The sequence below is a fragment of the Xenopus laevis genome, chromosome 7L (assembly GCF_017654675.1).
Source record: "Xenopus laevis strain J_2021 chromosome 7L, Xenopus_laevis_v10.1, whole genome shotgun sequence".
In the NCBI taxonomy this organism is placed as follows: Eukaryota; Metazoa; Chordata; class Amphibia; order Anura; family Pipidae; genus Xenopus; species Xenopus laevis.
The window spans coordinates 66,135,775-66,163,554 of record NC_054383.1 but is presented as its reverse complement, the minus strand read 5'-3'; the positions used below and the strand labels follow the sequence as shown (position 1 = coordinate 66,163,554).

The 27,780-nt window shown below is 39.7% G+C and overlaps 1 protein-coding gene across 2 annotated transcripts; it reads right to left on the bottom strand.

The window, feature by feature from the left end:
* Nucleotides 1-15: 15 nt before the first annotated feature.
* mtg1.L (mitochondrial ribosome-associated GTPase 1 L homeolog) lies at nucleotides 16-11,087 on the bottom strand. Of its 2 annotated transcripts, XM_018225627.2 has the most exons (11): nucleotides 10,906-11,085; nucleotides 7,513-7,577; nucleotides 7,167-7,271; nucleotides 7,002-7,082; nucleotides 6,008-6,064; nucleotides 4,147-4,237; nucleotides 3,998-4,059; nucleotides 3,636-3,732; nucleotides 2,755-2,836; nucleotides 1,868-1,980; nucleotides 16-732 (listed from the first exon to the last, which is right to left on the bottom strand). In XM_018225627.2, the coding sequence occupies exons 1-11, from the start codon at nucleotides 10,991-10,993 to the stop codon at nucleotides 635-637; spliced, it is 939 nt and encodes a 312-aa protein (XP_018081116.1). In that variant the 5' UTR covers nucleotides 10,994-11,085; the 3' UTR covers nucleotides 16-634. The 2 variants fall into 2 exon arrangements, with proteins under 2 accessions (XP_018081116.1, XP_041425067.1); XM_041569133.1 differs by lacking the exon at nucleotides 7,167-7,271 and having other exon boundaries at nucleotides 7,495-7,577; nucleotides 10,906-11,087.
* Nucleotides 11,088-27,780: the final 16,693 nt, after the last annotated feature.

Sequence of the window (27,780 nt, the reverse complement as noted above, 5' to 3'; positions counted from 1 at the left end):
AGTTACCACAAAATAAAAAGTTTGTTATATTTATTTTATACATATTAAACACTTTTTGCAATTTGGGTAAAATAATTTACATTACCTCTTCTCAACAAAATATGAACATATTCCTACTTCACAAGATTTGTAATATCCTTTATGCAGAACAAAATCCAGTATCCTGTGTAATAAATCTTAGCTGTGCACAAACATTCACAAAACAAAAACTGTCAGTTTTATCTTTTTTTTCCTGATGTAACATGACAGTATCAGTGTTTGAGCTTGGTATAGTTTGGACTGCAGTTATGAGCACTGCCAAAGCACAAAGCCTGGCTAACCCAAATAAACTGGCCCATTTAAAATTGTCCTTAATCATCATAGTGATTAGAGTATTTGTTTTCTTTTTTTCTTTTTTTTTGCATCCTTGCTTTTTGCAGATCTGACAGTTCCTTTCAAAATATGATAGGTCAATGTAAACCTCTTCTGAAATTGCTTTCAAATTCTAAGGATCCAATAAGCCTTGTTTTTCATGTGTAGTGTGGGCCCTGATTTTTAACTCTTTGCTGGATGAAATGTAAAGGCTACACACATGCCTGTTGTGTAGAAAGAACACATAAATAGTCCACTGTGTAATCCCAGCACTGCACTTCTTTTAGTCCAGCATCACCACTCCCAGCTGACCTCTTCGGAAAGTACGGATGAAATCATAAGCAGCGGCATTGTAGTTCGGCACTGTAATATTCACGTCTCCTTAAACACACAAAGTCAAAATGCAGTTAGAAAAATGTGCACACATAAATATATCATTTTTTTATTATGCAACTTTTTCCTTAATTGTCATTATTACATATTGTGTTGAATTCACCCAAAGGCTTAACTATTTTGTTTTTTTCCTGTTCAGTGTCTACCAAACTTATTTTTCTCTTAAATGAGAACTAAACCGCTTTTTAGCCAAAAGTCCCCACTGGCCCCCTCCCCTGCACAGCCTTACCCCTGAATTGTGTCACCCCTAGAAATACTGACCGCACATGCAGAGTCAGCGCAGCTCACAGATGCCATCTTCCGTCGCTTCGGTATTCTTGGAGTCCCTTCGGCAATTTGTAACTTTCAGCGCATGTGCAGTTGTTTGCGAACCAGAAGATTGCTCCAACTGCGCATGCGCCAATACGGGCTCACATTACAAAGGATACTGAAGCGCAGATGATGGCACCCATCAGCTCCACTGCGCTGACTATGACCTATAGCTTAATGATACTCTTTCCCATTACTCTATTTTCTACTTTCCTTATAATTCTTCTTCTTTCTGCCTTTGCATACATTCTTTCCTTATAATTATTTAAAGGGGTTGTTCAACTTTAAATTAACTTTTAGTATGATGTAGAGATATTCTGAGACAATTTGCAATTGGTTTTAATGTTTTATTAATTGTGTTTTTGAGTCATTTGTTTTTTTAAGCAGCTCTCCGCTTGGCATTTTCAGCACTGGTTGCTAGGGTCCAAATTACCCTAGCAACCATGCATTAATTTGAATAAGAGACTGAAATATGAATAGGAGAGGAACATAATTAAAAGATGAGTGATAAATAAGAAGCAATAACAATACATTTGTAGCTTTGCAGAGCATTTTGCTTTTTTAGATGGGCTCTAAAAAGATTTGAAAGCTGTTCTCAGAAGTAGAAGGTAAATAATTAAAAAAACTATCACAAATAAATAATGAAAACCAATTGAAAAGTGTGATGTCCTTGGATGCATGAAAATCAGCAGGAGGAGCATCAAAAGGATGTCCATGGTCCCAGCACATTACAAGAGCTATGTCACAGAACCATGTGCTCTGGTTTGTGACTTTGCTGCTTTCTAACTGCTTTGCAATGTCATGAAAAACTTACCAACACCTGTGATGGCTTTTACTTTCTGAGTTTTACCCAACTTCAAGGCAATTCTTTTTAAGAGAGTTTCAATGTCTGCACATGGCTTTTCCAATCCATAATGTTCCACATATCTGCACACAAAAAAAACTATAAATTAAAAGTTCTCAGAGTAATATTACCAAATTTGACAAGTTTACTACAAACAACTTGCCCATATCTTAAAGCAAAGCAGTGTTGCATACAACCACATTTTACTCAAATGCATTTTCATTGACATTAGAATAAAAGCCACTCTTTTATTTCTATTACTGGGGTGCTGAATAATGCATGTATAAGGCCTAAATATGAATATACACACTGGGATCCGATCAATTTACTGTCAGAGTAGTGGATGATTATGTTAAAAATGAATGTTTATACTTAAGAGTTCTTAATGGGACCTGTCACCCAGACATGAAAAGCTGTATAATAAAAGTCCTTTTAAAATAAAACAAGAAACCCAAATTCTTTATTTTATTAAAATATCCATTTCAACTCCTTTAAAAGTCTTAGCTGTCAATCACATAATGCCTGCTCCTCCTCCATGCCTTAGGCACAGAGGCGGGCAGGCAATTACTTTCACTTTCCATTCTGCATGTCCTAGATATCACTCAACTCCCTCCTTCTCAACATCGAACTGTGTAGCCAGTGCATGGGCTTGGGTATCAGGTGCCCCATTCTGGAGCATACACAAGATTTCGGGATGATGCAAAGCTTGCCTTAATAACAGTGTTCACAAAATTGAGCCTGCTTGCTTGATGTGATTGTGAAATACAAGACTTAAAGAAATAAAATGTGGGATTGACATTTGACAGATCTGTCCTTTTTATAGAGGCAAGACAAATTATTACCTGCCAGCTCCTTACCTGTGCTGCATCTGCTCGTTCAGGATGTACAGCAGGTAATCAGCCAGTATATCTTCTCCAACCAGATGATCAAGAATTGTGCCTATAATTAGTCAATGTATATTAAAAAAGAGTCCACAGCTACAATTAATAAATTCTTACACCAGAGGCAAGCATTTATGTCACACACAGTAAGGGGCAGATTTATTAATGTTTGATTTGAAAATTTGAATTTTCGAGTTGCATTATTTGTCAGAAATCACAAATTCAAGTTGGGAATAATCCAAACTCGATTTCGAATTTAAATTTGAATTCGAGATTTTTCATACCTGGACCCTGGGAACAATCCAAATGTGTGCTAAAGCCTGCCGAGTTCATATAGAAGTCAATGGCAGAGGTCCAGTGTCCCATTTGAAGATGTTAATAGCCTTCCTGACATTCAAGCTTTTTTCAGAGAAAAAACTCGACTCAAGTTTAGTCTAATTCGATTTGAATTAGATTCGAGTTTTCGGGACGGTGATATTTGATCGAGTTTTAGACGTTCACATTTTTTCTTAAATATCCTCCCAGTCGAATTGTGAGTATATTCGAATTTATTAGAGTAAAAAAAAATTCACATGAATTCGAAATTCAGCTTTTGATAAATAGGCCTCTATGTGCAATCAACCACTGAAAAAGCATTGAAATACTAAAAACCAGCCTTGTGCTTGTTTCACTATATAACTGGCCTCAATATTATGGCTATTTAATAAAATTGTCATACATATGGGGTATGTTTGTTTTTAGAGATACATATTTTAGCAATTATTAGAGATTATGGTCATCTTTTATTTGTCTGAGAGTCTGTGTAAACAGTGTAACAGTTAATGGTTAATACTTATTTATATATAAAGTCTGATTACCACACAATGCTAGCTTCATTCCTGTTTCAACAGATTCAATTCTAGGAGACAGCACTCCAGGAGTATCAAGAAGAAAGAGCAGGGGAGACTCTGCCACCTGTAGATTGTGAAAATTACTTGAAAAAGCACGTAATTAAAGATTTCTCAATAAAGAAAATATTTACTTTTAGCCATAAAGGCATATGTTATCAAATTTCCTAGGTAAACAGTTCCCAGTGATCAACAAACCAACCACAAAGTTTATTCACTAATAAAAGTAATAAGTATCTGATAAGTAACACGTAAATTCCCCTTTAATATTTGATCATCCCTAATCACAGAAATAGAAAAATGTACTTGGAAGTTGTGTATATAATACAGACCTGGATTTTGGTAAGGACAGAACGCGTAATACCTGGCTCAGCTCCTACTTTCGAGGCTTTTCCTAGACATTAAAGCGAGAGAAAAAAAAACACCTTTGTATAATACATGCAGTTGTTTATTCTCATTAAATAAGCCGAAAACTACTTACCTTTCCGGAGATGTGTTCTTCGCAGAGCATTTATAAGAGATGACTTTCCCACATTGGGAACTCCAATAACCATAATGCAAGTTTCTGTGCTCTAAACAGTAGTGTTAAAAATACAATTACGAATTAACATATGGAATTAAGTCCAATAATTTACAATAACATATCTTCATCATTTGGGGAAAAAAACACTGCTATTCCTCTCACACATGGTGCATCAGCAGATTCAGTTCTTGCCCCTAAGCACTGAAAGTCTAATTTGCTGCATTTGATGACATGGCGTGCTGTAAACTTACAGGGCATTAGGTAGCCAAGAGCTACAGAGGGTAAATCACAATTAGAGGGGCTCCAAGAATTTCTGCCTTTCTGATAAATAAGTACATTTCAAATGCTTTTGAGCCAAGTCACTGCCCTGTCATATTCTTCACTTGCTCTCTTTCCCATAGGGCCCATGAGCAGTAGGAGTGTTTTCAGCACAAGGAATGGTGACAACGATGACTTCATGCTCCATGGTGCATGGAGCTTTTTTACCACCACTGACACATGCTGTTTTTTCCACTGGATAGCATCATTGCTTCAATTGCCATTATACAGAAAGCGCTCTCAGTGACACATGTAGTAGTGACAGGCAAGAGTAGTGACAAGAGGTTGACCTAACACTGCTCTAGTGTGGGTTAGCTAGGGTATTTTCCAGTAAAAGCAGTGACAGGGAGACACATTTTAACTGCTGAAGTTTGCTACATATATGAGTAGAGATCAAATTGCCTCAAAGTTACCTTTTTTGTATCCCTTAGGTGTCAAATTTTGAACTTTTAGCACAGAAGAGTACAAAGACCCTATGAAGAAATGTTATGTTGTGTCTGTTGCCTCATTCAAAGATCTACTATTTAGCTTACATGTGGCCCAGTACCAAATCCAGTTAGTTTTGGTTCACAGGGTTGAGTATAACAGGGGGACAATTGGTAAGTCCCCCCCACAGTGGGTAAGTTATTTCTGCAGTCTGCCGACTAAACTGTGGGATAGAGCAAAGGGACCCTTTTAGAATTTGCCAAAACACACAAAACGGGTTACCAATATATATGCAGTTGGTCAAAAAGGTTATACTTATATAACCTTAAATGGGTGGTTCACCTTTAATTCAACTTTTTTAATATGCTATAGAATGTCTAATTCTAAGTAACTTCTCAACTGGCTTTTAATTTTTTTCTTTTTTTATAGAGGTTGAAGGTTCCAGCTTCCAAATGGTAGTCAATGACCCCATCTAAAAACAAATGCTCTTTAAGGCTACAAATGGATTGTTATTGCTACTCTACTAGCTTTCTTTTCAGGCCCTCTCCTACTTATATTACAATCTCTTCAAATCAACGCATGGTTGATAATTTGGACCCTACCAACCAGACTGATGAAATTGCAAACTAGAGAGCCGCTGAATAAAAAGCTAAATAGCTCAAAAAACACATAATAAGAAATTATAACCAACTGCAAAATGTCTCAAAATATTACTCTATACATTATAGAAAAAGTTAACTTAAAGGTGTACTTAAGGGAGAACTACAGCAAAAATAAAAATAATACTGTATAATAATAAAATATTGGTTTGATCTCATGACAATATGAAAGTTACTAAACAACTGGAAATTCTGTAGGGTTAGCTCTGTTACTCAAAATCTGCATCTACTTCAAACTTCTGCATCCTGCATGAAGAAACAGGAATAGAGAAGGTTAACTTGATTATTTCAGAAGCAGCACAGAATTATTAATTCTATTTAAAAAAAAAATTCTTATTTCGGTAAAATGAAACTTATTACATTTTTGTTTTTGCTATAGTTGCCCTTTAAGTAACTTTCTTTCCCACATGTCTGACCTCTTCTCTGTGAAATCGCTGGCTACATCCAATGAGCTCTGAAATTGCTGGAACAACCTAGATAAACAAAAAAAAGCTATTTAAGATGTGAAGCTTCATCAAATTAACAAAAAACCATTAGAATTTAATTATATAATTTACATTTACAAATGTGATGACTGTAGAAGTAAAACATGTACCTCATCTTATTTTAAATTCATGAGAAAACACATTTACCCTCTCCCAAAAATGTATTCACTACAGACAGAATCCAACATGCTCCTAAATGTTACAGCCCTTACTGAATCAAATTGATTTAGCAGCTATTTTTATTTTGTACAAACAAAAATACTTTCTTTGAAGCAGAAGCAATTGTTTATTGTAGTGTTTTTGTGTCCATCTGTGGAGGTCTATTCTATGTACTGCCTAAGCAAAGCTCATTGTATTCAATAGAAATTAATTTTCTCAAATAATAATCTCGTGATGCCAGTTGTAAGCATATCAGATGTAAATTGCTCAATAAGAGGCAGGAGGTGAACTGTGCACTTGTCAGTTCTGTTCTCTGCCATAATTTCCATGCCAGGCAAAATGTAGATGATTTGTCAGCATGGGACAACACTGATAATTCTATTTCTATACATGTACAAATATAAATTGCTATTATGTCATGAATTAGGTACCCCTTTTGTGAAAAAAATAAGGGTATTATAAGTTACTGAGGAGTTCTATGACCCTGTAAAGGCACAAGGCTGAAGGCAGTGAGTGACAGTATAACCAAGAGACACTGGTGCTCATTTATCAATACTGGGCAAATTTCCACATAGGTAGTAACCCATAGCAACCAGTGCTTGGCTTTTTTCAGGCAGCTGCAGGTAGAACAATGAATGCAACAATTTGATTTGTTGCTATGGCTAACTGCCCACGGGCAATTTTACCCAGTGTTGATAAATGACCCCCACTGACTTTAAATCAATTATATATAAATCCTTTCCTACTTTACCACAAAGTCCCTCACCTGCTTGATGTTTTGATCCTTCAAACAGTTGGTAAAAATAACTTTCCCAACACCCTGCTGCTTTAGTTGTGCAAGGATCCTCTAAAATAGAAAAAAAGTGAAATGTAAATCAGAATCTACCACAAATCAAGTAAATACCAGGCCAAGCCACCTGTGATAACATACTTTTTGCTGTGTGAGATCAGCTAGGTCCATCTTGTTAAGAATAAGCAGATGAGGTTTAATTCCCAAATTGTCCTGAAAGATGGGGTTACGTCCAGAAAGTGGAATGTTTTAGAAGTTAAGTGTCCACAATAAAAATTTTAGAAAAATCTATTAAGAATATTTTTTTCCTATATCTACAGCAATAAGGTGCACTCGAATCTACTATGGCAGGTCTACAAGAATGGTCCAAACTATCCTGAAATGAGTGCAAAGACCTGTACCTGGGTGAGGCATGCAGACCATCACATAAACATGGTCTATCTTGAAAGCATAATTTTTTAGGATGCACCTTTATCATAAAGGATATTCTGGCATCATGAATTTCGACTATGCAGTCAATGTTTTTCAGCTTGGTTTTCATTTGTTTGAGTCCTGCAGAAGAAACATTGACAACAAATTAAATTACACACCATGAGAGAATATACAAGGTGTCATTTTATGCCGGAGTAGAAACCTTTACCGTTTACAAGTATCTGAACACCTCTTCTTATTGTGGGATTAACTATTTAAGCAGCACTGCTGACATAGGGTATATAATAAAGCATACAATCATATCATCTTAAGCAAAAAACATTAGCAGTAATACAATGGGCCACATTTCCAAAAAGTAAGTGATTAAGAAAAGGTCCGGACTGAGAATTAAAATAGGCCCTGGCATTTCAGGTACACAGAGGCCCAATCAGCCCACACAGAGGCCAAACAGCCTCCACCAGCCCACTAAATACTGACTTTCTATGGCACCTTATTGCCAGAACCCACAGATTGCCAGTCCGGGCCTGATTATGAATCAGAAAGTTCTAGGGGCAACAACAGTTCAGTCCAGAAGTGGTAGACCATGCAAACTAACACAAAGGGCTAATCTGTATAGGGAATATAAATACATTTTCTCAGTTGGTACAGCTACTGTTGAGTTTCTAAAGGTGGCCATACACTGCAAGATTCACTCGTTTGGTGAGGTCACCAAACAAACAAGCAAATCTTTCCTCTGACAGGTCCACCTTGGGTGGGCAATATCGTGGTAATGCGATCGTTTGGCCCTAGAGTTTGCATTGAACGAAGGTCTAAAAGACTCGAATTTGCATCTTAAATCTGCCCATGTCTCTGAAAAGCAGATCCAGAATAAATATTCATTCGGAGCATAGAGATAACAGGAAAAGTGTGGGCTGAAGCAATTTGTCATAGTTTAGACAAGTGAAAACAAAACCTTAAAATTACAGCATACATTGTAATTCCATTTTGGTAACCCTTTTGAAAGCCCTCTCTATTTCCAGCACTAAACTACCCTGTGCACAAATCAAGATCTGTAGAATCAGTTTGCTGAGATTACGGTGGAAGAACTTAAAGGAACAGTAACACCAAAAAATTAAAGTGTTTTCAAGTAATGAAAATTTAATAGTAGTGATGCTCTGCACTAGTACATCTGGTGTATTTGCTTCAGAAACGCAACTACAGTTTAAATAAATAAGCTGTGTGTAGCCATGGGGCAGCCACTGAAGGCTGAAAAAGGAGAAAAAGCACAGGATATACAACAGATAAGCTCTGTAATATACAATGGGATTCTTCAAAACATATCTTCAATCTACTGTGTATTTAGTGCTTGAATGGCTGCCCCCATTGATACAGAGCAGCTTGTTTATATAAACCATAGAAGAATTTCTGCAGCAGTTTAACCAGTGAAGGGCAACAGTACATTCCTTTTAAAATTATTTTTTTTGGTGTTACTGTTCCTTTAACTGGTCAACACAATCCCTGACCACAACCACATAAACAATAGTGGGATGAACTAGAATGCTGACTGCAAGCTCGACATGATCACTTAATATTACTGCCCAACCACACTAATGCAAATGCCACCAATAATTTTCCACAAATGATGTAATAAAAAGCCTTACTAGAAGCCCAATATATTTGTTACAGAAGCAACTTCCTATTATTAACCTTGGACATGCATGTACTGTATCTGGATACTTTTTGCCAAGTAATTTAGTTCAACTGCAGCATAAACAAGGAATGTAAAAGTCAAATTGGTTATTAAAAATTATGGTGGGTGTGATCTAGATTATTCTAAGGAATTTGATAGTACCACATGAGATTACAGTATGCAATTTGAAATATTGTCCTTGAACATACTTTTAGTACTTCAGTTGATTATATTTTACCCTGAGGTAATAAATACTGTTTTTGGTTTTGCAGATTACACCAAGCTGTAGAAAACTATAGGCATACAGCATGCTTCTACTTTGCACCGCTATATAAATAAACTGGAGAACTGGGCTGCAAACTGGAAAATAAGGGACACAAAATCGCACCCATAAATTCTCATACAAGAAGCACATTGCAGCTGGGTGATGCTAGCCTTTGCATCATGGACCTGATTAAATTGTGGTGCAGGGAAAAGTGACAGCACAAGGCAGAACTGTGGCAAGTCTTCTTTACACCCTGCACCAGGGCCAGGGGGGGGGCAGTCATGTTGTTCTGAGCTTCTGTCACAGGCAATGATGGCAGATGTATCATGTAAAATGTACAAAACACAGCATAGCTTGTAATCAACATAAGCAAAATGTTTATGGGAGGACTAATAAGAAGGCAGACTTATTGCGCTCACTTCATGTTTTTTTTTATTATTGCAGAGACGTGTTTCAGGCACCGCTGTCCTTTATGCTTGTATATGCAGTTACAGAGAGCAGTTTGTTTTCTTTCCTAACATGGATCTGTGATGCTGAGGTTTTCATGGAAGGATTAAATTTGTCTTATTTCAACCTAGAATAATTATGTAATTTATTTTTGGATGTACAGTATTCAGTTTAAGCCTTCCTTTAGGGCCCCTCTTATATTACAGCATATTTACTTTAAAAACATATATTCTGTAAGGCTACTAATGTATTATTATTGGAACTTTTTATCTTTCTATTCAGTGCTACTCCTATTCACATTCCAATTTCTTTTTCAAATCAATGTATGGTTGCTATGGTAATTTGGAACCTAGCAACCAGATTGCTGAAATTGCAAACTGGAGAGCTGCTGAATAAAACGCAAAATAACTTAAAAACCACAAAAAGTAATACATTAAAACCAGCTGCAAATTGTCTCAATATTAAATATCTCTACACACTAACTATTACTACTCTTATACTAAAAGTTCATTAAAGGTGGTGAACCCTTTTAATTTGGGTTTAGAGCATGTAAAGTGTTTGGATGCATTTCCTCAAGGAGAATTGTTTTTTGCCACAAAAAAAATATACTGCCATGGAAAACGAATTCTGTGAAAATGAACTATCCTGTGGGCTTCTGGTAGTAAAATTGCAATGTGAGCACCCAGAGAGCCTGGGCAGAGATACACCATTAATAGGTTTGTAAAAAAACAGGCCATCCCAAAATCGTTACATATACTGACTGCATTGGCCAGGAACCTCAGAGGTCAATGAGTCTGCCCTCTACTGACTTTTGATACACCTTTGCAAACATGCCATTAGCTTAAGCCATACCATATATCAATAAAACCGGAATTCATTTTTGGAAACCAGAATTAATTTTTCCATTAAAAATATCTTTTTCCTGCGAATCAAATGCACTGCACTGTCTGGCTGCAAGCGCTTGCAACATTTCCTTCCCCTGTCGACCGTACTCTATAGTACTGCGTACATTCGTTTGCGGCTATTGGGGGTCGCCACCCTACTAGCAACCGCACGCTCCACCTCACCCTTTGCCATATGCCCGGGGAACCAGTGCGCCACTTCTCTTTCACCAAAATCGAAGCTCCTTCGAAGGAGCCATGAAAGTCTCATCATGTCAGTAAACTATACAGCGTGCTCTTCGTAGCGATGGGGGAATGGAATAAGCGTGCTACTAAATGTCCAACATTGATTGCTTCCGCCAGGAACACAAAGCTTTATGCTTGCAGTTCCCTTCCAGTCACCGTGACGCTTTGTCACTGTACCTATAAGTTACATAGAAGAGAGGTTATATAACAATTGTTTTAGTTAAAAAAAATCACACAGACAAGAAAATATACTTTTTTTTTTTTATTGAGGGACAGTATAGAGATATACCCGTGGGCATATATAATGTGTTTCCAATGCAAGCAAGCATTGTTTTAGCTTTCCCTATTCTCTCCTCTCTCCTAAGCATTTTTCAGTTCAGTGTCAAAGATTAAAGAGAAACAGAGGCTTTTAAACTGATTTTCATTTGTCTAAATAGCCATCCTTGGATGTTGAGTAAAGAGAAAAGTTTTTATTTTAGGGTAGGACAACATACCTCCCAACATTTCGGAAATAAAAAGTGGGACAAAACAGTTGCTGTGCGCAGTGCGGCATATTTTTTTGACCACGCCCATTTTGTGACCACATCCCCTAATTACCATGTTCAATTACCGCGTCAAGTCGGATGCGACGGGAAACATGGTAAGTAATACAAAAGTCGGATGATGTCGTAGCGTTCATCCGCCGCAACACGATTGTCGGATGCAGACGTAGCGTGCAGCGTTTGCATCCAACAGTCGTGTAGCGGCGGACGAACGCTGCAAAACCACTTTTGTATTACTAACCTTGTTTCCCGTCGCATCCAAGGCAGGAGTTTTGTCGCCCAGCGTCGGATTCGACAGAAGCGTACGGCAATCGTCCATGTAGTTCTACCCTAAAGGTCTGTTCATCACAGATTATGCAGGTTCTATTAATGCTGTTAAGAGTGGCTTGAAAGATTTATTGAACAAGCAATACAGGTGTTGTTTGGTATGATGTAGCGAGTGATACCGTGGGACAATTTAAAATTGGTTTTCATTTTTTATTAGATGCGGTTTTTGCGTTATTTCGTTTTTATGCAGCTGCTCCCCAGTTTGCAATTTCAGCAATCTAGTTGCTAGGGTCCAAATTACCATATGAATAGGATAATTTGAATAGAAGAGGGCCTGAATAGAAAGATGAGTAATAAAAAGTAGCAATAACAATACATTTATAGCCTTACAGAGCATTTATTTTTAGATGGGTTCAGTGACCCCATATGGAAGTTGGAGTTAAAAGAAGGCAAATAATTAAAACACTATAAAAAATAAATAATGAAGACCAAACAAGAAGTTGCTTAGAATTGGCTATTCTATAAGATACTAATAGTTAACTTAAAAGTGAATCACCCCTTTAAGATAATCTAAATGATCCAGCATTGCTAACTCTTTTTGACTTTAAGATCTATAGTTAAGCTGGCCATAGACACACAGATCCTATCGTATGAATCGAGGATTCGTATGATTTTCGTATTGTGTGTGGAGAGTGCCAACAGCTTTCGTCCGGCTGAGATCGGTTGTTTGGTCGATCGTTCAGGTTTGATTTTGACCCGACCGATCCCGCCGGAGCCCATTGCACATCGTAATCAGATCGTTTGCCCATACGGTCGAACAATCAGATTACCCCCGATATAGGCATGCTCGTTAATAGCATATCGGGGAAAGATCCGCTCGTTTGGCGATGTCGATGGCCACCTTTTGTTTAGTATAGGTATACAGTATACACAGTGATGTAACTAAAGAGGAAGCAGACCACTCTGTTGCAGGGAAGGCCTGGACTACAGGGACTGTTTCCTAGAGCGTTCAAATCCTCCTTGCTGCTGCTTTCTGTTTCGTTTAATTGACACGCTTGTGTCTGAGTGACCATGCGGTGAAGGAGGGGGGTTGCAGAGAGGTGCAAACAGGAGCGCCTATGCTCAGGCAGGGGCTCAGCACGCTATTGGTATGCCACTGTATATACAGTATGTGAGTGTAGCAGGCAGGTCAACTCGCCCAAATTTACTAGGAGTTTGCTGAGTTTGGCCCTCATTCTCCCGGTCTTCCATCAGCATACATCGTTCCCCCAGATTTTTACCATCAAATTCAATAGGTGCACATGCAGTAAGCATTCTGTGATGTCAGAGGGAGCTTGTGCGTGCTGCACATATGCACGTACATATGCTGTGATGTAACTTCTATTGGCAGCAATGATGTTACTTCTGGTGATGGCATTACACACTGTACAAAATTTTGGTATCTTGGTGACATTCATAATCGGTAAATGGAGTGTTTGCTAAATTTGGTTCTGTTCACTAAATATCTAAAGAAGTGAATACCGCTGATTGAGGTACTCAAAATACATATACAGAGGAAGCTTTGCTTTGTAGTGCCCTTTATAAATTAGCGGCCAATGTGAAGGTGACCCGGGTGTAAAATCTTGCTGACATTCCTCCCCCTGGTTGACCACTCTAGTGTATAGATAGATCTGTTTATGTATGTGATATATGAGCATTGAGGTTCATTTTGAAGTGTTTGTAAGGTGTATGCTTGAAATACTCAAGTCAAAGAGAGTTAGCAATGCTGGATCACTTTGATTCTTTCACTATTTAACCTATTACTAGCACTCATATGCGTATGCCTTCATTCTGATGGAATTGCATGGTGATTGCTTAGTGTGGATCCAGAGATGTTTCTGCGAAAACCTTGCAACAAAAAGCCTTGTTTGGTAAATGTATGAGCAAAATCAGGTGCCCAACCTGATGTAGGTTTCTACAACAGTCTATTCAAATTTTACCCCCCAATCCTCTCTGTGACTTTTTTTTAGCAGCATAATGATTTGTCTCGGTAGTACAGAACATTGTGTAATCTGTGTATCAGAATATTAGGTATCTCCATATAATACACAAAAGCCATGAATATCTTGTAAATTATATCCTTATAAACGGTGAGTACTGATGTCATCAGTTATAAACGGTGAGTTCTGATGTCATTTCTGTCACATGACTCCCTAAAACTTGTGTATTATAATAAATAAAGTACCCCCAGTTGCAAAATATGAGGATATTAGAAGTTACCGAGGAGTTCCATGACCTTTATAACTTATAATATCCTTATATTTTACAAAAGGGGGTACTTTATTCACTATATAACATCACAATGCAAACTCTGCATATCAACATACTGTACTGTTCTCTGCATAGCACCATTTTTTACCCTCTATTCAGCTTCCAGATTAATGGGACATCTCTATAGAACTCATGGCAGCCAAGGGACCAAATCTAAAATTGTGAACAAAATATGTAGCTGGGCCCACCACCTTAAATAATAACAAATACACATATTTTGTGTATTGGCCACAGCTTTATTGAACATGAAACAACATATACTCCTGCTGCAGCCAATGATGACTGCAGGCGCGAATTAACAATCGATCCCAGGGGTCTCCAGCAGCCTGATGTGGATCTAAGCCGTAAGCTACAGATCCTTAACTGCATAACCCACCATTTCCTTTATCATGGCATTTGCATAACTCCGCCAATTAAAGCTGTGACAATATAACAAAACAAAATTAAACAGTGGAAAAAACAATATTACAGAAAATTCTGATAAACCCAGCGGAGGGTGCGAGGGTGCTTTTTCTCAAATAAGAAAGGCTGCTCTGTCAGCTGGGTTATTTTAAACCATCTCCCTTCCTTCAATTAAGTGTTGCCGCCAATGGGGTTGATTTATCAATTAACCAATTAGGGCGTGAACATGTTACTAATTTGTTTATTGGTCCCGCAGCCATGGACCCGAGTTCCCTATTAGGACCTACGGGTGATCCTGGCAGCCAAGGGACCAAATCTAAAATTGTGAACAAAATATGTAGCTGGGCCCACCACCTTAAATAATAACAAATACACATATTTTGATTGCAATTGTATTGGCCACAGCTTTATTGAACATGAAACAACATATACGCCTGGTGCAGCCAATGATGACTGCAGGCGCGAATTAACAATCGATCCCAGGGGTCTCCAGCAGCCTGATGTGGATCTAAGCCGTAAGCTACAGATCCTTAACTGCATAACCCACCATTTCCTTTATCATGGCATTTGCATAACTCCGCCACCGTCAGTCTGCGTACCCCCGCAAGACTGACGCCCCAGCAAAGCCAAGACATTTTCTATTCCTGTCTGGAAATTCATGTTCAAAATGTCTAAACCTATTCTGTTTAAATGGACTCCATCTTTTCTGAGTAATGCTTTATTATCATTTTCTAACTCCCTATGCCTCAATGCTATACCCCCTGTTCGTCTCACAAATGCAGAAACTGTCTTGTTCAATTTTTTGCGGCAGTTCTTAATTGCTCTGGTGTCCCTAGCACCCCTCCAATTTACTCTGGACACTACCTCAGACCAAATAATTTTTATGCCTCCTATCATATGTCTACAACGGGTTAAATCCTGTTTTATGGAATGTCATTGCCCCCTGCATGTATAAGCAATATCTTAGGTCCCCTCGATATCCCTTTTAACTGTATTACCTCTGGTAATATTTGTGACCATCAGAGGCCCCTGATACCACGCCACCTTATACGTACTATTGATGGATCCAAACCCAAATTTCTACCATATGTGCGCTTCCCGGCTCTCTTTGCTGCCCAATAAACATATGAATGGCCCAATATCCATACTGTAGCAGGGGGAGAACCTGCATAAAAAGATGAGGAAGAAGGATGAGACATAAATTACAAGGTGAGATGTGGACGTACATAACTCCTAAAACATTTTGACTTCCATCTGCCTATTCGTTTTATTGTTTCTTCAGCTAGCCCCAACCTGGAAGCTTCCGTAGCTGCTCCAATTCTAAATGAATGAGTTGCAAATTCATCACCCGGTAATGAAAGATTTTTCAAGCAGGCTCGGAATATGCGTAAAAATTGGTATCTGGTTAAAAAAGAGACATCCTCATGAATTAACAATGGGCCATTAGTTTTTGGTCAGATATTCATATAGTCTGATGCAAGTTGTACAGGGCAAACTTGACCCCCAATTGATTGTAGAGTTACCAATTTTCCTTTGCTCATAGGGTCTGTCTTAGAATGCCTGATTTTAAAACAAACTGTCTTATCTGTCACCCAAGTATCCTGGAAACATAAACCTCCAGGCCGGCTCTTTGATGGGGATACTAATTCCCCTATTCGAAAGGCCCCAAAAAAGGCTAAAGAGAAAGCGAAACTAAATAAGCTAACCTCAAACTGTGACATACAAATAGCTGGTAACATCTTAATTACTTCCTTTTTTCCACCCTTTTAGCATTTTTCCGTATATAAAATCCTTTAGTGATGTCCTGCCATTGGAATAGCTGAAACAAAAATGACAATGCCGCTAAACTCTTTTCTATAGTGGAACCAGAATAACCTAATTCTAAATGTACAGATAAATAGGACAATGTTGCATAAACCCTGGAACTATGGCCCTTAATACCCCTATTATTATCCGCAACCACTAACCAATCCTTCCAAACCTTTAAATATGAAGACCATGTGGCACTGGTCAATGATTTGACCATCATGTAGTTTAGATGTCCGAAACGAGGTTCCATAGGTGTACAGGGACCAACCGACCCTCCCTCTCGGCATAGGGGGCCCTTTTTCTGAATTCTTTGAACTGAAAACGAGAGAGAGAGTAAGCAATCCCATTGTCCACTCCTGGAACATGCCTGGCTCTAAACCAAATGTTAAACTTGAGGCATTGCAAAACTAACTGTCTCAATATGGTTAAAACTGGCAACGAAGTAGCTGTTTGTTGATTAACCACATTAACCACGCTTAAATTGTCACAATAGAAAATAACCCTGCTGTTCCTCAATTCATTACCCCACAATACAATTGAAACAAGTATTGGAAATAACTCCAAAAATGTAAGGTTACGTATCAAATCCGATTTCAACCATGAACTCGGCCACCTTTCTGCACACCATAGCCCCTTAAAAAATGCTCCCATGCCTATGCTTCCTGATGCATCTGTATAAAGTTGTAAATCACCATTACTCATCTCCGTGTTCTGCCAATATGTTTTGCCATTATAATAGGCCAAAAATGTTTGCCATATCCTAAGGTCTTCTCTCAATTCGTTTGTTATTCTAATATAGTGATGTGCTGCCTTTATCCCTTTTGTTTTTAAAGAAAGCCTGCGACAAAAAACCCTGCCCATTGCCATTATCTTACATGCAAAAACCAAATGACCAAGTAGCGACTGCATATGTTTAAGTGTAACCTTCTTAGCAGATATAGTTCTGTCCACTAAAATACCAACCGCCTGTAACTTCTCTTGAGGAAGATAGAATATCCTTTCACAAGAATCAATTTCAATGCCTAGAAACATTATCTTATTACTAGGCCCTTCTGTTTTTTCCTCTGCTATTGGAACACCAAAAAATGATAATGTATTTCTAAAATCCTTAAGAAGAGAAAAACAAACATCTGTATCCTTTGGGCCTACAAACAAGAAATCGTCAAGGTAGTGTAATATTGATTGATGACCTGATTGACCTTTTATTACCCATTCCAAGAATGAGCTAAATATCTCAAAATAGTAACATGATATTGAGCACCCCATGGGAAGTGCCATATCCACAAAATACCTATCCCTTAATTTGCAACCCAACAAATGGAAACATTCAGGATGTACTGGAAGAAGACGAAAAGCAGATTGTATGTCAGATTTTGCCATTAGGGCACCCTCGTCTGCATTTTTAACTAATTCCAAAGCCATATCGAATGACGTATATATGACTTTAGATTCTTCTTTATCTATCCCATCATTAACTGACGAACCCTTAGGGTATGAAAGATGGTGAATAAGACGAAATTTTCCCAGTTCTTTTTTAGGAACAATACCCAAAGGGGACACTTTTAAATTCAAAAATGGAGATTGCAAAAAAGGCCCCACCATTCTACCTAATTCAACCTCTTTTAAAGGGGTTGTTCACCTTTGTAACAAATTGACAAATCTAACAGTTCACATGAATAGAACAAACTTTTCCATAGAAATAGTTAACAGAAAAAGTACAGTTCAAGAGATATTCACCTCAGAAGTGTCCCTGTACTAATCCTTCAGTTCCACACAGACCCTGTGCTGGGAGGGGGTCACTGACCCCCAAAAACACTACAGTGTTCACTTCCTCTTCCTTATATGACATCACACATTGTACTGGCAGCTAACTTAACTCCTATTGGCTATGTCTGCTGTCAATCTGCCACTGCTTCCTGTGCTGGGCTGTGCTGGGGAATTTGAGCAGCATTCAGGTACTGAAGAGAAACTGTTACAAGTTTGTGAGAGGGAGGGGGAGTGTGGGCTGTGTGCTGCAGAGACTTCAACTGTGCAGATGGGGGGGATCGAGGTGCTTGGGATCTGGAGTTTTACGGATAATGGATCTTTCCATAATTTGGATCTTCATACCTTAAGTCTACTAGAAAATCATGTAAACATTAAATAAACCCAATAGGCTGGTTTTGCTTCCAATAAGGATTAATTATATCTTAGTTGGGATCAAGTACAAGGTACAGGTATGGCATCTGTTATACAGAATGCTTGCGACCTGGGGTCTTCCGGATAGCAGATCTTTCTGTAATTTGGATCTTAGTACTAGAAAATGGTGTAAACACTAAATAAAGCCAATAGGCTGGTTTTGCTTCCAATAAGGATTAATTATATCTTAGTTGGGATCAAGTACAAGCGACTGTTTTATTATTACACAGGAAAAAGAAATCATTTTTAAAAATTTGAATTATTGGATTATAATGGCTACTATGGGAGATGACACTTGTACTTTCCAGAAACATATTATTATTTTTTTGGGGGGGGAGTGCATGTATTATTTTGTGTATTTACCTCATAAAAAAGGTAAAATATTTTTCTGGTATAGATCCCTATATCATGAAAAATATAACTTTTTAATTTTTTGGTATTTAGAGCTCTAAATCTTGTTCCAGAAGTGGAACACTTAAAAAAGGTATCATTTTCCTAGGTAAATTACCGCACCCCCCCCCCCCCCCGGGAGAGCGCACAGGAGAGCGCACAAAATGTTCAAAAAACGTACCTGCCCTCATCACTGCTCTGCCTGTCACTTAGGGCTGCCACCTCACCTTTTTAAAACCAAACACATATGAAATCCACAGCCTGCATGGCTAATTAGCAATTAATTTAGATGCATGATACATGGCTGCACAGAAATCAGTTCAGTCTGCAGCATCTAAATGAGTTGATAATTAGCCATGCAGCCTGTGGATTTCATATGTGTTTGGTTTTAAAAGGGTGAGGTGGCAGCCCTACTGTCCCTGCTAGATGTGTAAGTTACATACGTTTCTAAGCAAGTCAGTGCTGGTTTTGTTGCAATTTTGTAAATAACTGACATTATGCTTAATGCCAAAGGTTGCCAAACAATGTTGCTCCTTCCTTTTCTGCAGTATTTGTCTGCATGGCTGTGTGATTGTTTGTTACAAGGCAGGTTTGTTTATATGCTGCGTCTGTTAACCTCTGCCATTACAATTGAATAATCAACCAATGGCCATTCAAATTATGTGACTGGTTACAGTTCACAAGCAACCAATAAATTACTAGGAGGAGGGCAGTATCAACATCCAATAGGAAACAAGTAAGGGCAAAGCCTGGGCATGATGATGTCATCATATAGGAAGTTCTTGGTGTGTCAGGTTCAAAATAGGCCACTCCCATCACTTCAGAAAACTGGTCTGAGAGACAGGAGAAGGACTGAGTTAATAGGTATAAAAATTAGCTTTTACAATGGCATTTTTACTTTTTGTTATGGAAAATGGTTTTTCTAACACATTGAGAGCATTGTTAGTGGTTTCATAAGATTTGTACATTGAAGGTGAACAACCCCTTTAAGAGTTTTTGCCAAACTAACTCCTCATGTTCTCTTGCAGATTTCAAATTCACAGATTCTGTATAAAAGTTATTATCCTGGAACGGTATCCAGAACCCTACCGAAAATCCATACTGTAATATCAGGGCCTCACGTTCATTGGGGTAGCTGCTTAGCCAAGGCAACATCCTTTCCACGCTCACTGGCGTCTTCGCCCTTGTAAGCAGAGGGCACCTTGGCAGCTGCTTGTCTAGCCTTCTTAAAGGACCAGTAACATCAAATTTTTTTTTTACAAAATTCGTTAGTATACAACGAAAAATAAACACCAAGACAAATTAAACTTTTAATTTGCAAAGCCTTTATTAAGAAATAACTTACCGAAACTCCACTTCCTGTCCTCTTCAGAAACGGCGAAAGGGCGACCATCCTTCCTGCAGTGATTGATTTCTCCTCCCTGGCTATTCTCCTACTCAGTCCATGTCTCCCAGCACTCAGCGCTGTGCTCAAGGTAGAGAGTCGGGACAGCAGCAGCAGCATGTCCAGCAGCAACCCCCACAGCATCCCATCCAACAGGTCCACGAGTCTGGAGGCTGCACGCTGCTGCAGGAGAAGGCAAGTATTCAGGAAAGGAATCCTCCGCTGCGATGGCAGCGGCTACACGGGCAAGTGACTTGAGAAGGGGAAGAGGAGCCGCCGGCACATTCACTTGCTGTATCCTTGATTGCGGCGCTGGAGGAGGCGGCTACACGGCAAGTGACCTGAGAAGCTGAAGGGGGAGAGGAGCCGCCGGCACATTCACTTGCTTTATCCTTGATTGCGGCGGCTGGAGGATGCAGCTACACGGAACCTCCTCTGTGAATGAATAAACGAGACAACTGCCGATCGCCATTTGCCATCGCCGATCGCCATTCAGGAAAGGAATCCTCCGCTGCGATTGCGGCGACAGCAGCAGCATGTCCAGCGGCAGCCCCCACAGAATCCCATCCAACAGGGCCCGCTGCTGCCTCCGCCGCAGAGAGCAGAGTTACTTCAGGGCGGCTTACTACAGCCGCTTCCCTCCCTCTGTGTTTGGCAAATGGCGATCGGCAGTTGTCTCGTTTATTCATTCACAGAGGAGGTTCCGTGTAGCCGCATCCTCCAGCCGCCGCAATCAAGGATAAAGCAAGTGAATGTGCCGGCGGCTCCTCTCCCCTTCAGCTTCTCAGGTCACTTGCCGTGTAGCCACCTCCTCCAGCGCCGCAATCAAGGATACAGCAAGTGAATGTGCCGGCGGCTCCTCTTCCCCTTCTCAAGTCACTTGCCCGTGTAGCCGCTGCCGCCGCAATCGCAGCGGAGGATTCCTTTCCTGAATCCTTGCCTTCTCCTGCAGCAGCGTGCAGCCTCCAGACTCGTGGACCTGTTGGATGGGATGCTGTGGGGGCTGCTGCTGGACATGCTGCTGCTGCTGTCCCGACTCTCTACCTTGAGCACAGCGCTGAGTGCTGGGAGACATGGACTGAGTAGGAGAATAGCCAGGGAGGAGAAATCAATCACTGCAGGAAGGATGGTCGCCCTTTCGCCGTTTCTGAAGAGGACAGGAAGTGGAGTTTCGGTAAGTTATTTCTTAATAAAGGCTTTGCAATTTAAAAGTTTAATTTGTCTTGGTGTTTATTTTTCGTTGTATACTAACGAATTTTGTAAAAAAAAATTTTGATGTTACTGGTCCTTTAAAGCATCTAATGGCTGGATGAGCCCCTCCACAGAAAGAACATTCATGTCTAAAACGACAAGACGAGTACCATCTGCAATGTCTTTCATTGTATAACCAACATTGGCCTCTCCTATTCCCTGTCACTGAAGTACCTGCAGATGTCCCAGCTCCAGGTTGCAAACTAGTAACTGGTCTGTTAGGTGTCATATTTAAGAGCCACAAATTCATATCCTGACAGTCCCAGCGCATATAAGCTCTAGCCGCCATTCTTTGATGAAATTGCTCATCATATTTAAGCCAACAAACTCCCCCATATGTTCTATAAGCTCCCCAAATGAGTTCAAGATAACAGAACAAAGATGAACCTTTTTCAGGAAATTTTTCACATAATACACTAGCATAAACAGAAAAACCATGTAACCAGTTATTTATCGTACGAGGAATGATTTTTAACTTCTCATTGCTATCACCAACCCTTCTATATGATTTATCAATAGATTCCTTTTCAGGCTGTACAAGGTTAAATACATCTACAAACCGACCTTCCCAAATCTTAGACGTTGCCTCATCCAAGTGTAATCCTAATGGCGCAGATTCACATAACTGATGTAAATAATTAGGAAAGGCGCCATACCAGCCAACACTAGGTGATATATGCGTTGACCTTTCCTTATGGGGTGACCAGTTACTCCCAACTGTGGACATATGATCTTCTGACCTATTATGTTGTGAAGGCACAATTGACTGATGTTGTAGTCTCTCCATAATCGAATGTAGCTTATTCATAACATTATAATTTTCACCCAATAATTGTTCAGACTGCCATGCCCTTTCAGGCCGATACTCACCCATGCCTAGAGAGCACCTTAATGGGCTTCGCTGTTGTTGCTGTAAAAGGTTATTTGCCTGCAAATCCTGATTCCCTTCTTGCTGGAATGCACCCATATTGATTTTTTGCACCATGGCTGCCCATCTCCTATCTTCTAGAAGTGGACGCAACACTTCTGACACTGAATTCAGGGATAAGGCTGATGCTGCTCCTTCTGGATGCGGGTTGTGCCTGCCTCAGATCCTGTGCTCCATTCCCTGCATGGTGCTCCTGCCGGTGTCTGCCCCTGGAGCGTGTCTGCGGCCTGTTAGGTGAAGGGGAATGTCTACGATCTCCCTGCGATCTTTTCGTGCGCTTGGCAGTTCTCGCGGGACTAACACTATGGCGTTCCGGAGGCCACGTTCTCCTGTTTCTCCTGCCCCTAATGGATTCGCCGGCTGTTCCTTGTTCTGCGGTCGGTTGCATTTGCAATATTTTTCGCAACCAATCTCCTCCATTCCTTTCTGCTGCTGTCTTTACTTCTGCCAGTAATTGCTCCATTTCTGAAGACATTTTAGAGGTAACTTCAGTGCTTTTTCTCAAATAAGAAAGGCTGCTCTGTCAGCTGGGTTATTTTAAACCATCTCCCTTCCTTCAATTAAGTGTTGTTGCCAATGGGGTTGATTTATCAATTAACCAATTAGGGCGTGAACATGTTACTAATTTGTTTATTGGTCCCGCAGCCATGGACCCGAGTTCCCTATTAGGACCTACGGGTGATCCTTTCATACACTGTATAGAAGCATACTAATATACACAAACTGCAATGATGTGCTATGTCTCATTGCCTCTGTCTATCACATCAGAAACTCTGCCACTTAATACAAACTGAGCATGCTCAAGCCCATGCCCTGGAAGGTTAAGATGAAAGAAGAAGGTCTGATACAGAAGCCCATGTGTAAGCAATATAAGTAAACAAATGTGATGCTTCTTTGTTCTTTTGACAGAGGACTCAAAGCAGCATTACTTTGAGGCTTTACTGGTGTATTTACAGTATATAGACCTTTCCTTCTCCTTTTTTGTGCATATAAACTGCTGAAGCCCCTGTATTGAAGCATACACAAATTAACATATATAAAGAATAAAATATATATATATTTTTTTTTAAATGAACTCTTGTTATATGCTACCTGTCCATAACATTGAAACAATAAACTTCAATTGTTTTAATCTAAGAGGTGCTAAACTTATTTCTCAATGTGATTTCTTTTCTTTCTGGAACCCTGCCTTGTAAAGTTTTGAGTGCACTCATCAGCACAGATAAATTTACATTATATCTAGAAGGAACATTATAAAAAATGTTCTTGTATTTTTTTTATATATTATCACCAGCATACAATATGTATATACTGCAACAATACTGCATGTGCATTTTCCTACAAACATAGTGGTAGGGATATTATTTGTACAGGTATGGGATCTTTTATTCAGAATGCTTGCAACCTGGGGTTTTCCGAATAACAGATCTTTCTGTAATTTGAATCTTCTAAGTCTACTAGAAAATCATGTAAACTTTAAATAAACCCAATAGGTTGGTTTTGCTTCCAATAAGGATTAATTATATCTTAGTTTGAACTAGTAACGTAACTAAGGATGTGCACCCAGGCCACCCCCTCCCATCTAGATGCGCTAGACACGCATTTTTACTTACCGTCGCACTACGGCGCTATCTCCGGTGGGCCCCAAGGGGGGGAGCAGGCGCTGGTGCAATTGCACCCCCTGCTCCCCTGGTAGTTACGCCACTAGTTTGGAGATATTAAAGAGACAAAGAAATAATTTTTAAAATTTTTAAATATTTGGATAAAATGGAGTCTAAGGGAGCCTTTCTGTAATTTGGAGCTTTCTGGATAATGGGTTTCAGGATAACAGATTCCATACCTGTATTTTGGGGAGGTGGGTAACCATGAATTAAATGCTTATTCTGCCACCACAATTTACAGTTACAGCTGATTGCATTAGAGAATGCTGGTTTACTTTTCAAGCACCTTTTTACTCCTGGAAATTATAGATAAAAATATAAAATATTAATATATAATAATAAGGAAATGCTCAAGAATCAGCCCAGATACTACTGTCTCACAAAAAAAGAAAGCTCTCATATGTAATGAACACACCAATGAAGGCATAGACATCTGAAGTGACTTTTCAAGTATGCAAGTATGCTGACCATATATCTCTTCTCCAGGTGGTGTCCTCATTTAAATACTTAGGTGTAATAATACACAAAGAGCTTGGTAGATATGAACAATTAAACTTATATCCGATAGTGCAGACATTAACTAACAGAGTTGGTGTTTGGCGGGACCTACCCCTTTCCCTCCCAGGTAGAATTAATATATTTAAAATGATTTTTCTCCCTAAATTTCTGTATGCATTACACAATTCCCCTATCACTCCGAGGGCATCTTGGTTTACAGGGGTGGATAAAATAATTAGGGGCTTTGTATGGGCTGGAAGTCATCCACGCTTAAACATGAAAATATTGCAAGCTTCTTTGTCTAGTGGAGGATTAGCTTTACCTAACCTCAAAGATTATTTTCTTGCAGCACAGCTAGTCTATGCCCATTGGTGGATGGTCCCTGACATGAATAATCCGGCCGTTATACTAGAAGCTGCCATAGTTGGCTCCTTGGAAGCCCTATCAAAACTTCCATACCGAGGTGCCTCTTCTTACTATACCACCACACCCTCTATGGTCACTGTAATACATGCTTTCCAGAAAGCCCTGAAGGTGGTACAGGGCCCATCTGAAGTTTGGTCTCCTAGGACTCCATTATGGGGCAATAACCATCTCTCCCACTTTCATGAGATACAGGACATAGCTAGATGGGCTCAGTTGGGAGTGAAAACCTTAAGAGATATTGTCAATGGTGGTGAATGTAAAACCTATGATTTACTGAGACAGGAGATGCATCCTCCCTACAATATGTTTTTCAGGTATCTGCAGTTGCGGCATGCCTTTAACATGCAATTTCCTGCTAGACCCATAAGGGTAGTTGAATCCACCCTGGAGACCTACCTCCATAGACAGGACCTGACTAAACCACTCTCTTGGTTCTATACTGTTTTGTTCTAAGACTAAATGGCAGAGAGACATTCCTGGGTTGGATAATGAGAAGTGGTCTGATGCTCTCAAACTGGTTCCAAATATTTCCATCTCGCTGAGGGATAGAAACAGAGTGTACCTGACTCCGTATAGATTAGCAAAAATATACAACACTGTATCGGATATGTGCCCTAAGTGCAGGGATGAGATAGGTACTCTGTTCCATGTATTTTGGTCATGCCCGGTGATACAGGGATTCTGGGGTAAGGTGCTTCAGTTCTTAGGTGAAAAGCTAGCACTCCCAAATATCCGTTCCCCGGGAACTCTGTCTACTAGGACTGTCTGGTGATATTCCACTTCGCTCCTACTCCAGACTCTGCTACCTACAACTCCTCTATTACGCCAAGAAAGCCATTCTTATGCACTGGAAGTCTTTAGACCCCCCCTCGTTGCAATATTGGCAAAATCTGGTAAATGAGAAATTGACATACTTAGCCAGAGGGTGCCCAGAAAAATTTGATGCCATATGGGGTACCTGGCTGAATTTACAGTAGTCTGAAAAAGATTTAAATCCTGTATAGCCGTATTGATTGCCTTTGCCTCACGTTTTTTTTTCTTTCTTCTCCTTCTATTTCCTTCTCTGTCTATTGTTGTTAAAACTGTTAAAATAAAAACTTTAAAAAAAAAAAAAAAGGTGAGCGCACCAGGGAGGGGGGGGGGGGGGCGGCAGCAACTCCAAGCTGCCTCAGGCGGCGGAGGGGCCAGGATCACCCGTTAGAGAGGGACAAACTTCCTGCCTGACTCCAGGATGGCAATTGGACCAGTCCCTGGATCAACTTGTACTATGAGCTATCTTCCATAACCCTGTATTCCCTCATTTGCTAAAAAGCCATCCAACCTCTTCTTAAAGCTATTTAATGTATCAGCCAATATGACTGATTCGGGGAGAGAATTCCATATCGTCATAGCTCTCACTGTAAAAAAATCCCTTCCGAATATTTAGCTGGAGCCTCCTTTCTTCTAATCAAAATGGTTGCCCTCTAGCCAGCTGGAAGGACCTACTGGTAAATAAAGCATTAGAGAAGTTATTGTATGATCCCCGTATCTATTTATACATAGTTATCATGTTCTCCCTATAAGCGCCTCATCTCCAGCTTGAACAACCCCAACTTTGCCAATCTTTCCTCATAGTTGAAATTTTCCATACTGTTCACCAACTAAGTTGCCCTAATTCTCTCTCTAATTCTCTAATTCAGTTATGTCCAGTTTGAGTGCTGGAGACCAAAACTGTAATGTTCTAGATGGGGGCCTTACCAGCATTCTGTGCAATGGAAGAATAACCCCCTCCTCCAGCAGATCTATGCCCCTTTTAATACAGCTCAAGATCTTGTTTGCCCTTGAAGCTGCTGACTGGTATTGCTTGCCACAGCCAAGTTTATTATCTACAATGACTCCAAGGTCCTTTTCCATCATGTATTTGGCTAGTGCAGTCCCATTAAAGGGGACCTGTCACCCGAAAAAAATATTCCAAATCCTATTTTATGACATTTGTAAAGCAAAATAAACTAATTACACTGTATAAAGTATATGAATCTTGTTTCCTTCGGTCTGGGAATTCATAATTATAGCAAGCAGGCAGGAGCCATATTGTGGACACAGTTATTAAGGCAAGCCTTGCATCATCTCAGAATCTTGTTTGTGCACCAAAATGGGGGACCTGATGTCCATCCCAATGCCCTGAGAATTGGGGGAATGTGGGGAGGGCAGTGACATCTAGGAAATGCTGAATGGAAAGTGAAAGTAATTGCCTGCGCAGGGCATAGAGCAGGCAAAACAGCTATTAATACATTAATAAAAAAAGATTTAGGATTTCATGTTTAATTTGAAAAGGACTTTATTATACAGATTTTTATGTCTGGGAGACAGGTCCACTTTAAGGGTATAAGTGGCTTGCATATTTTTACATCCCAGGTGCATGACTTTACAATTATCAACATTGAATCTCATCTGCTACTTAGCCACCCAGACTGCCAGTTTGTCAAGATCCTGCTGCAAGGATGTCGCATCCTGGATGCTGGTTGTGTCATTTGCAAACACTGATACATTACTTACAATACCTTCCCCATCCAATACCTTCCCCATCCAATAACCTGTCCAGGCAAGCAGCAGACTGTTCGGCATGAAGGGTCCTTGCAACAGATTATCCTATCCACATTTCTAATAATTGAATCTCCTATAACTAAAACCTGACTTTCCTTTCTTGCACTCCCCCCCCCCCCATACTGCCTGTATTAGCCGGTGCTCGGACAGTCAGTCTGCTCTTAGAAAAGGTTATAGTCTGGAATT

Bases quoted from the DNA above. Each gene is read 5' to 3' on its own strand.
- mtg1.L (XM_018225627.2), bottom strand. From the start codon at position 10,993: ATGATGAGACTTTCATGGCTCCTTCGAAGGAGCTTCGATTTTGGTGAA. The intron at 7,272-7,512 runs ATATCCTTTATG...AACTTCTAAAAC, and splicing joins TCGAAATTCATGATGCCAGA to ATTCCACTTTCTGGACGTAA. The intron at 7,083-7,166 runs GTATGTTATCAC...TTTCTATTTTAG, and splicing joins CTGATCTCACACAGCAAAAA to AGGATCCTTGCACAACTAAA.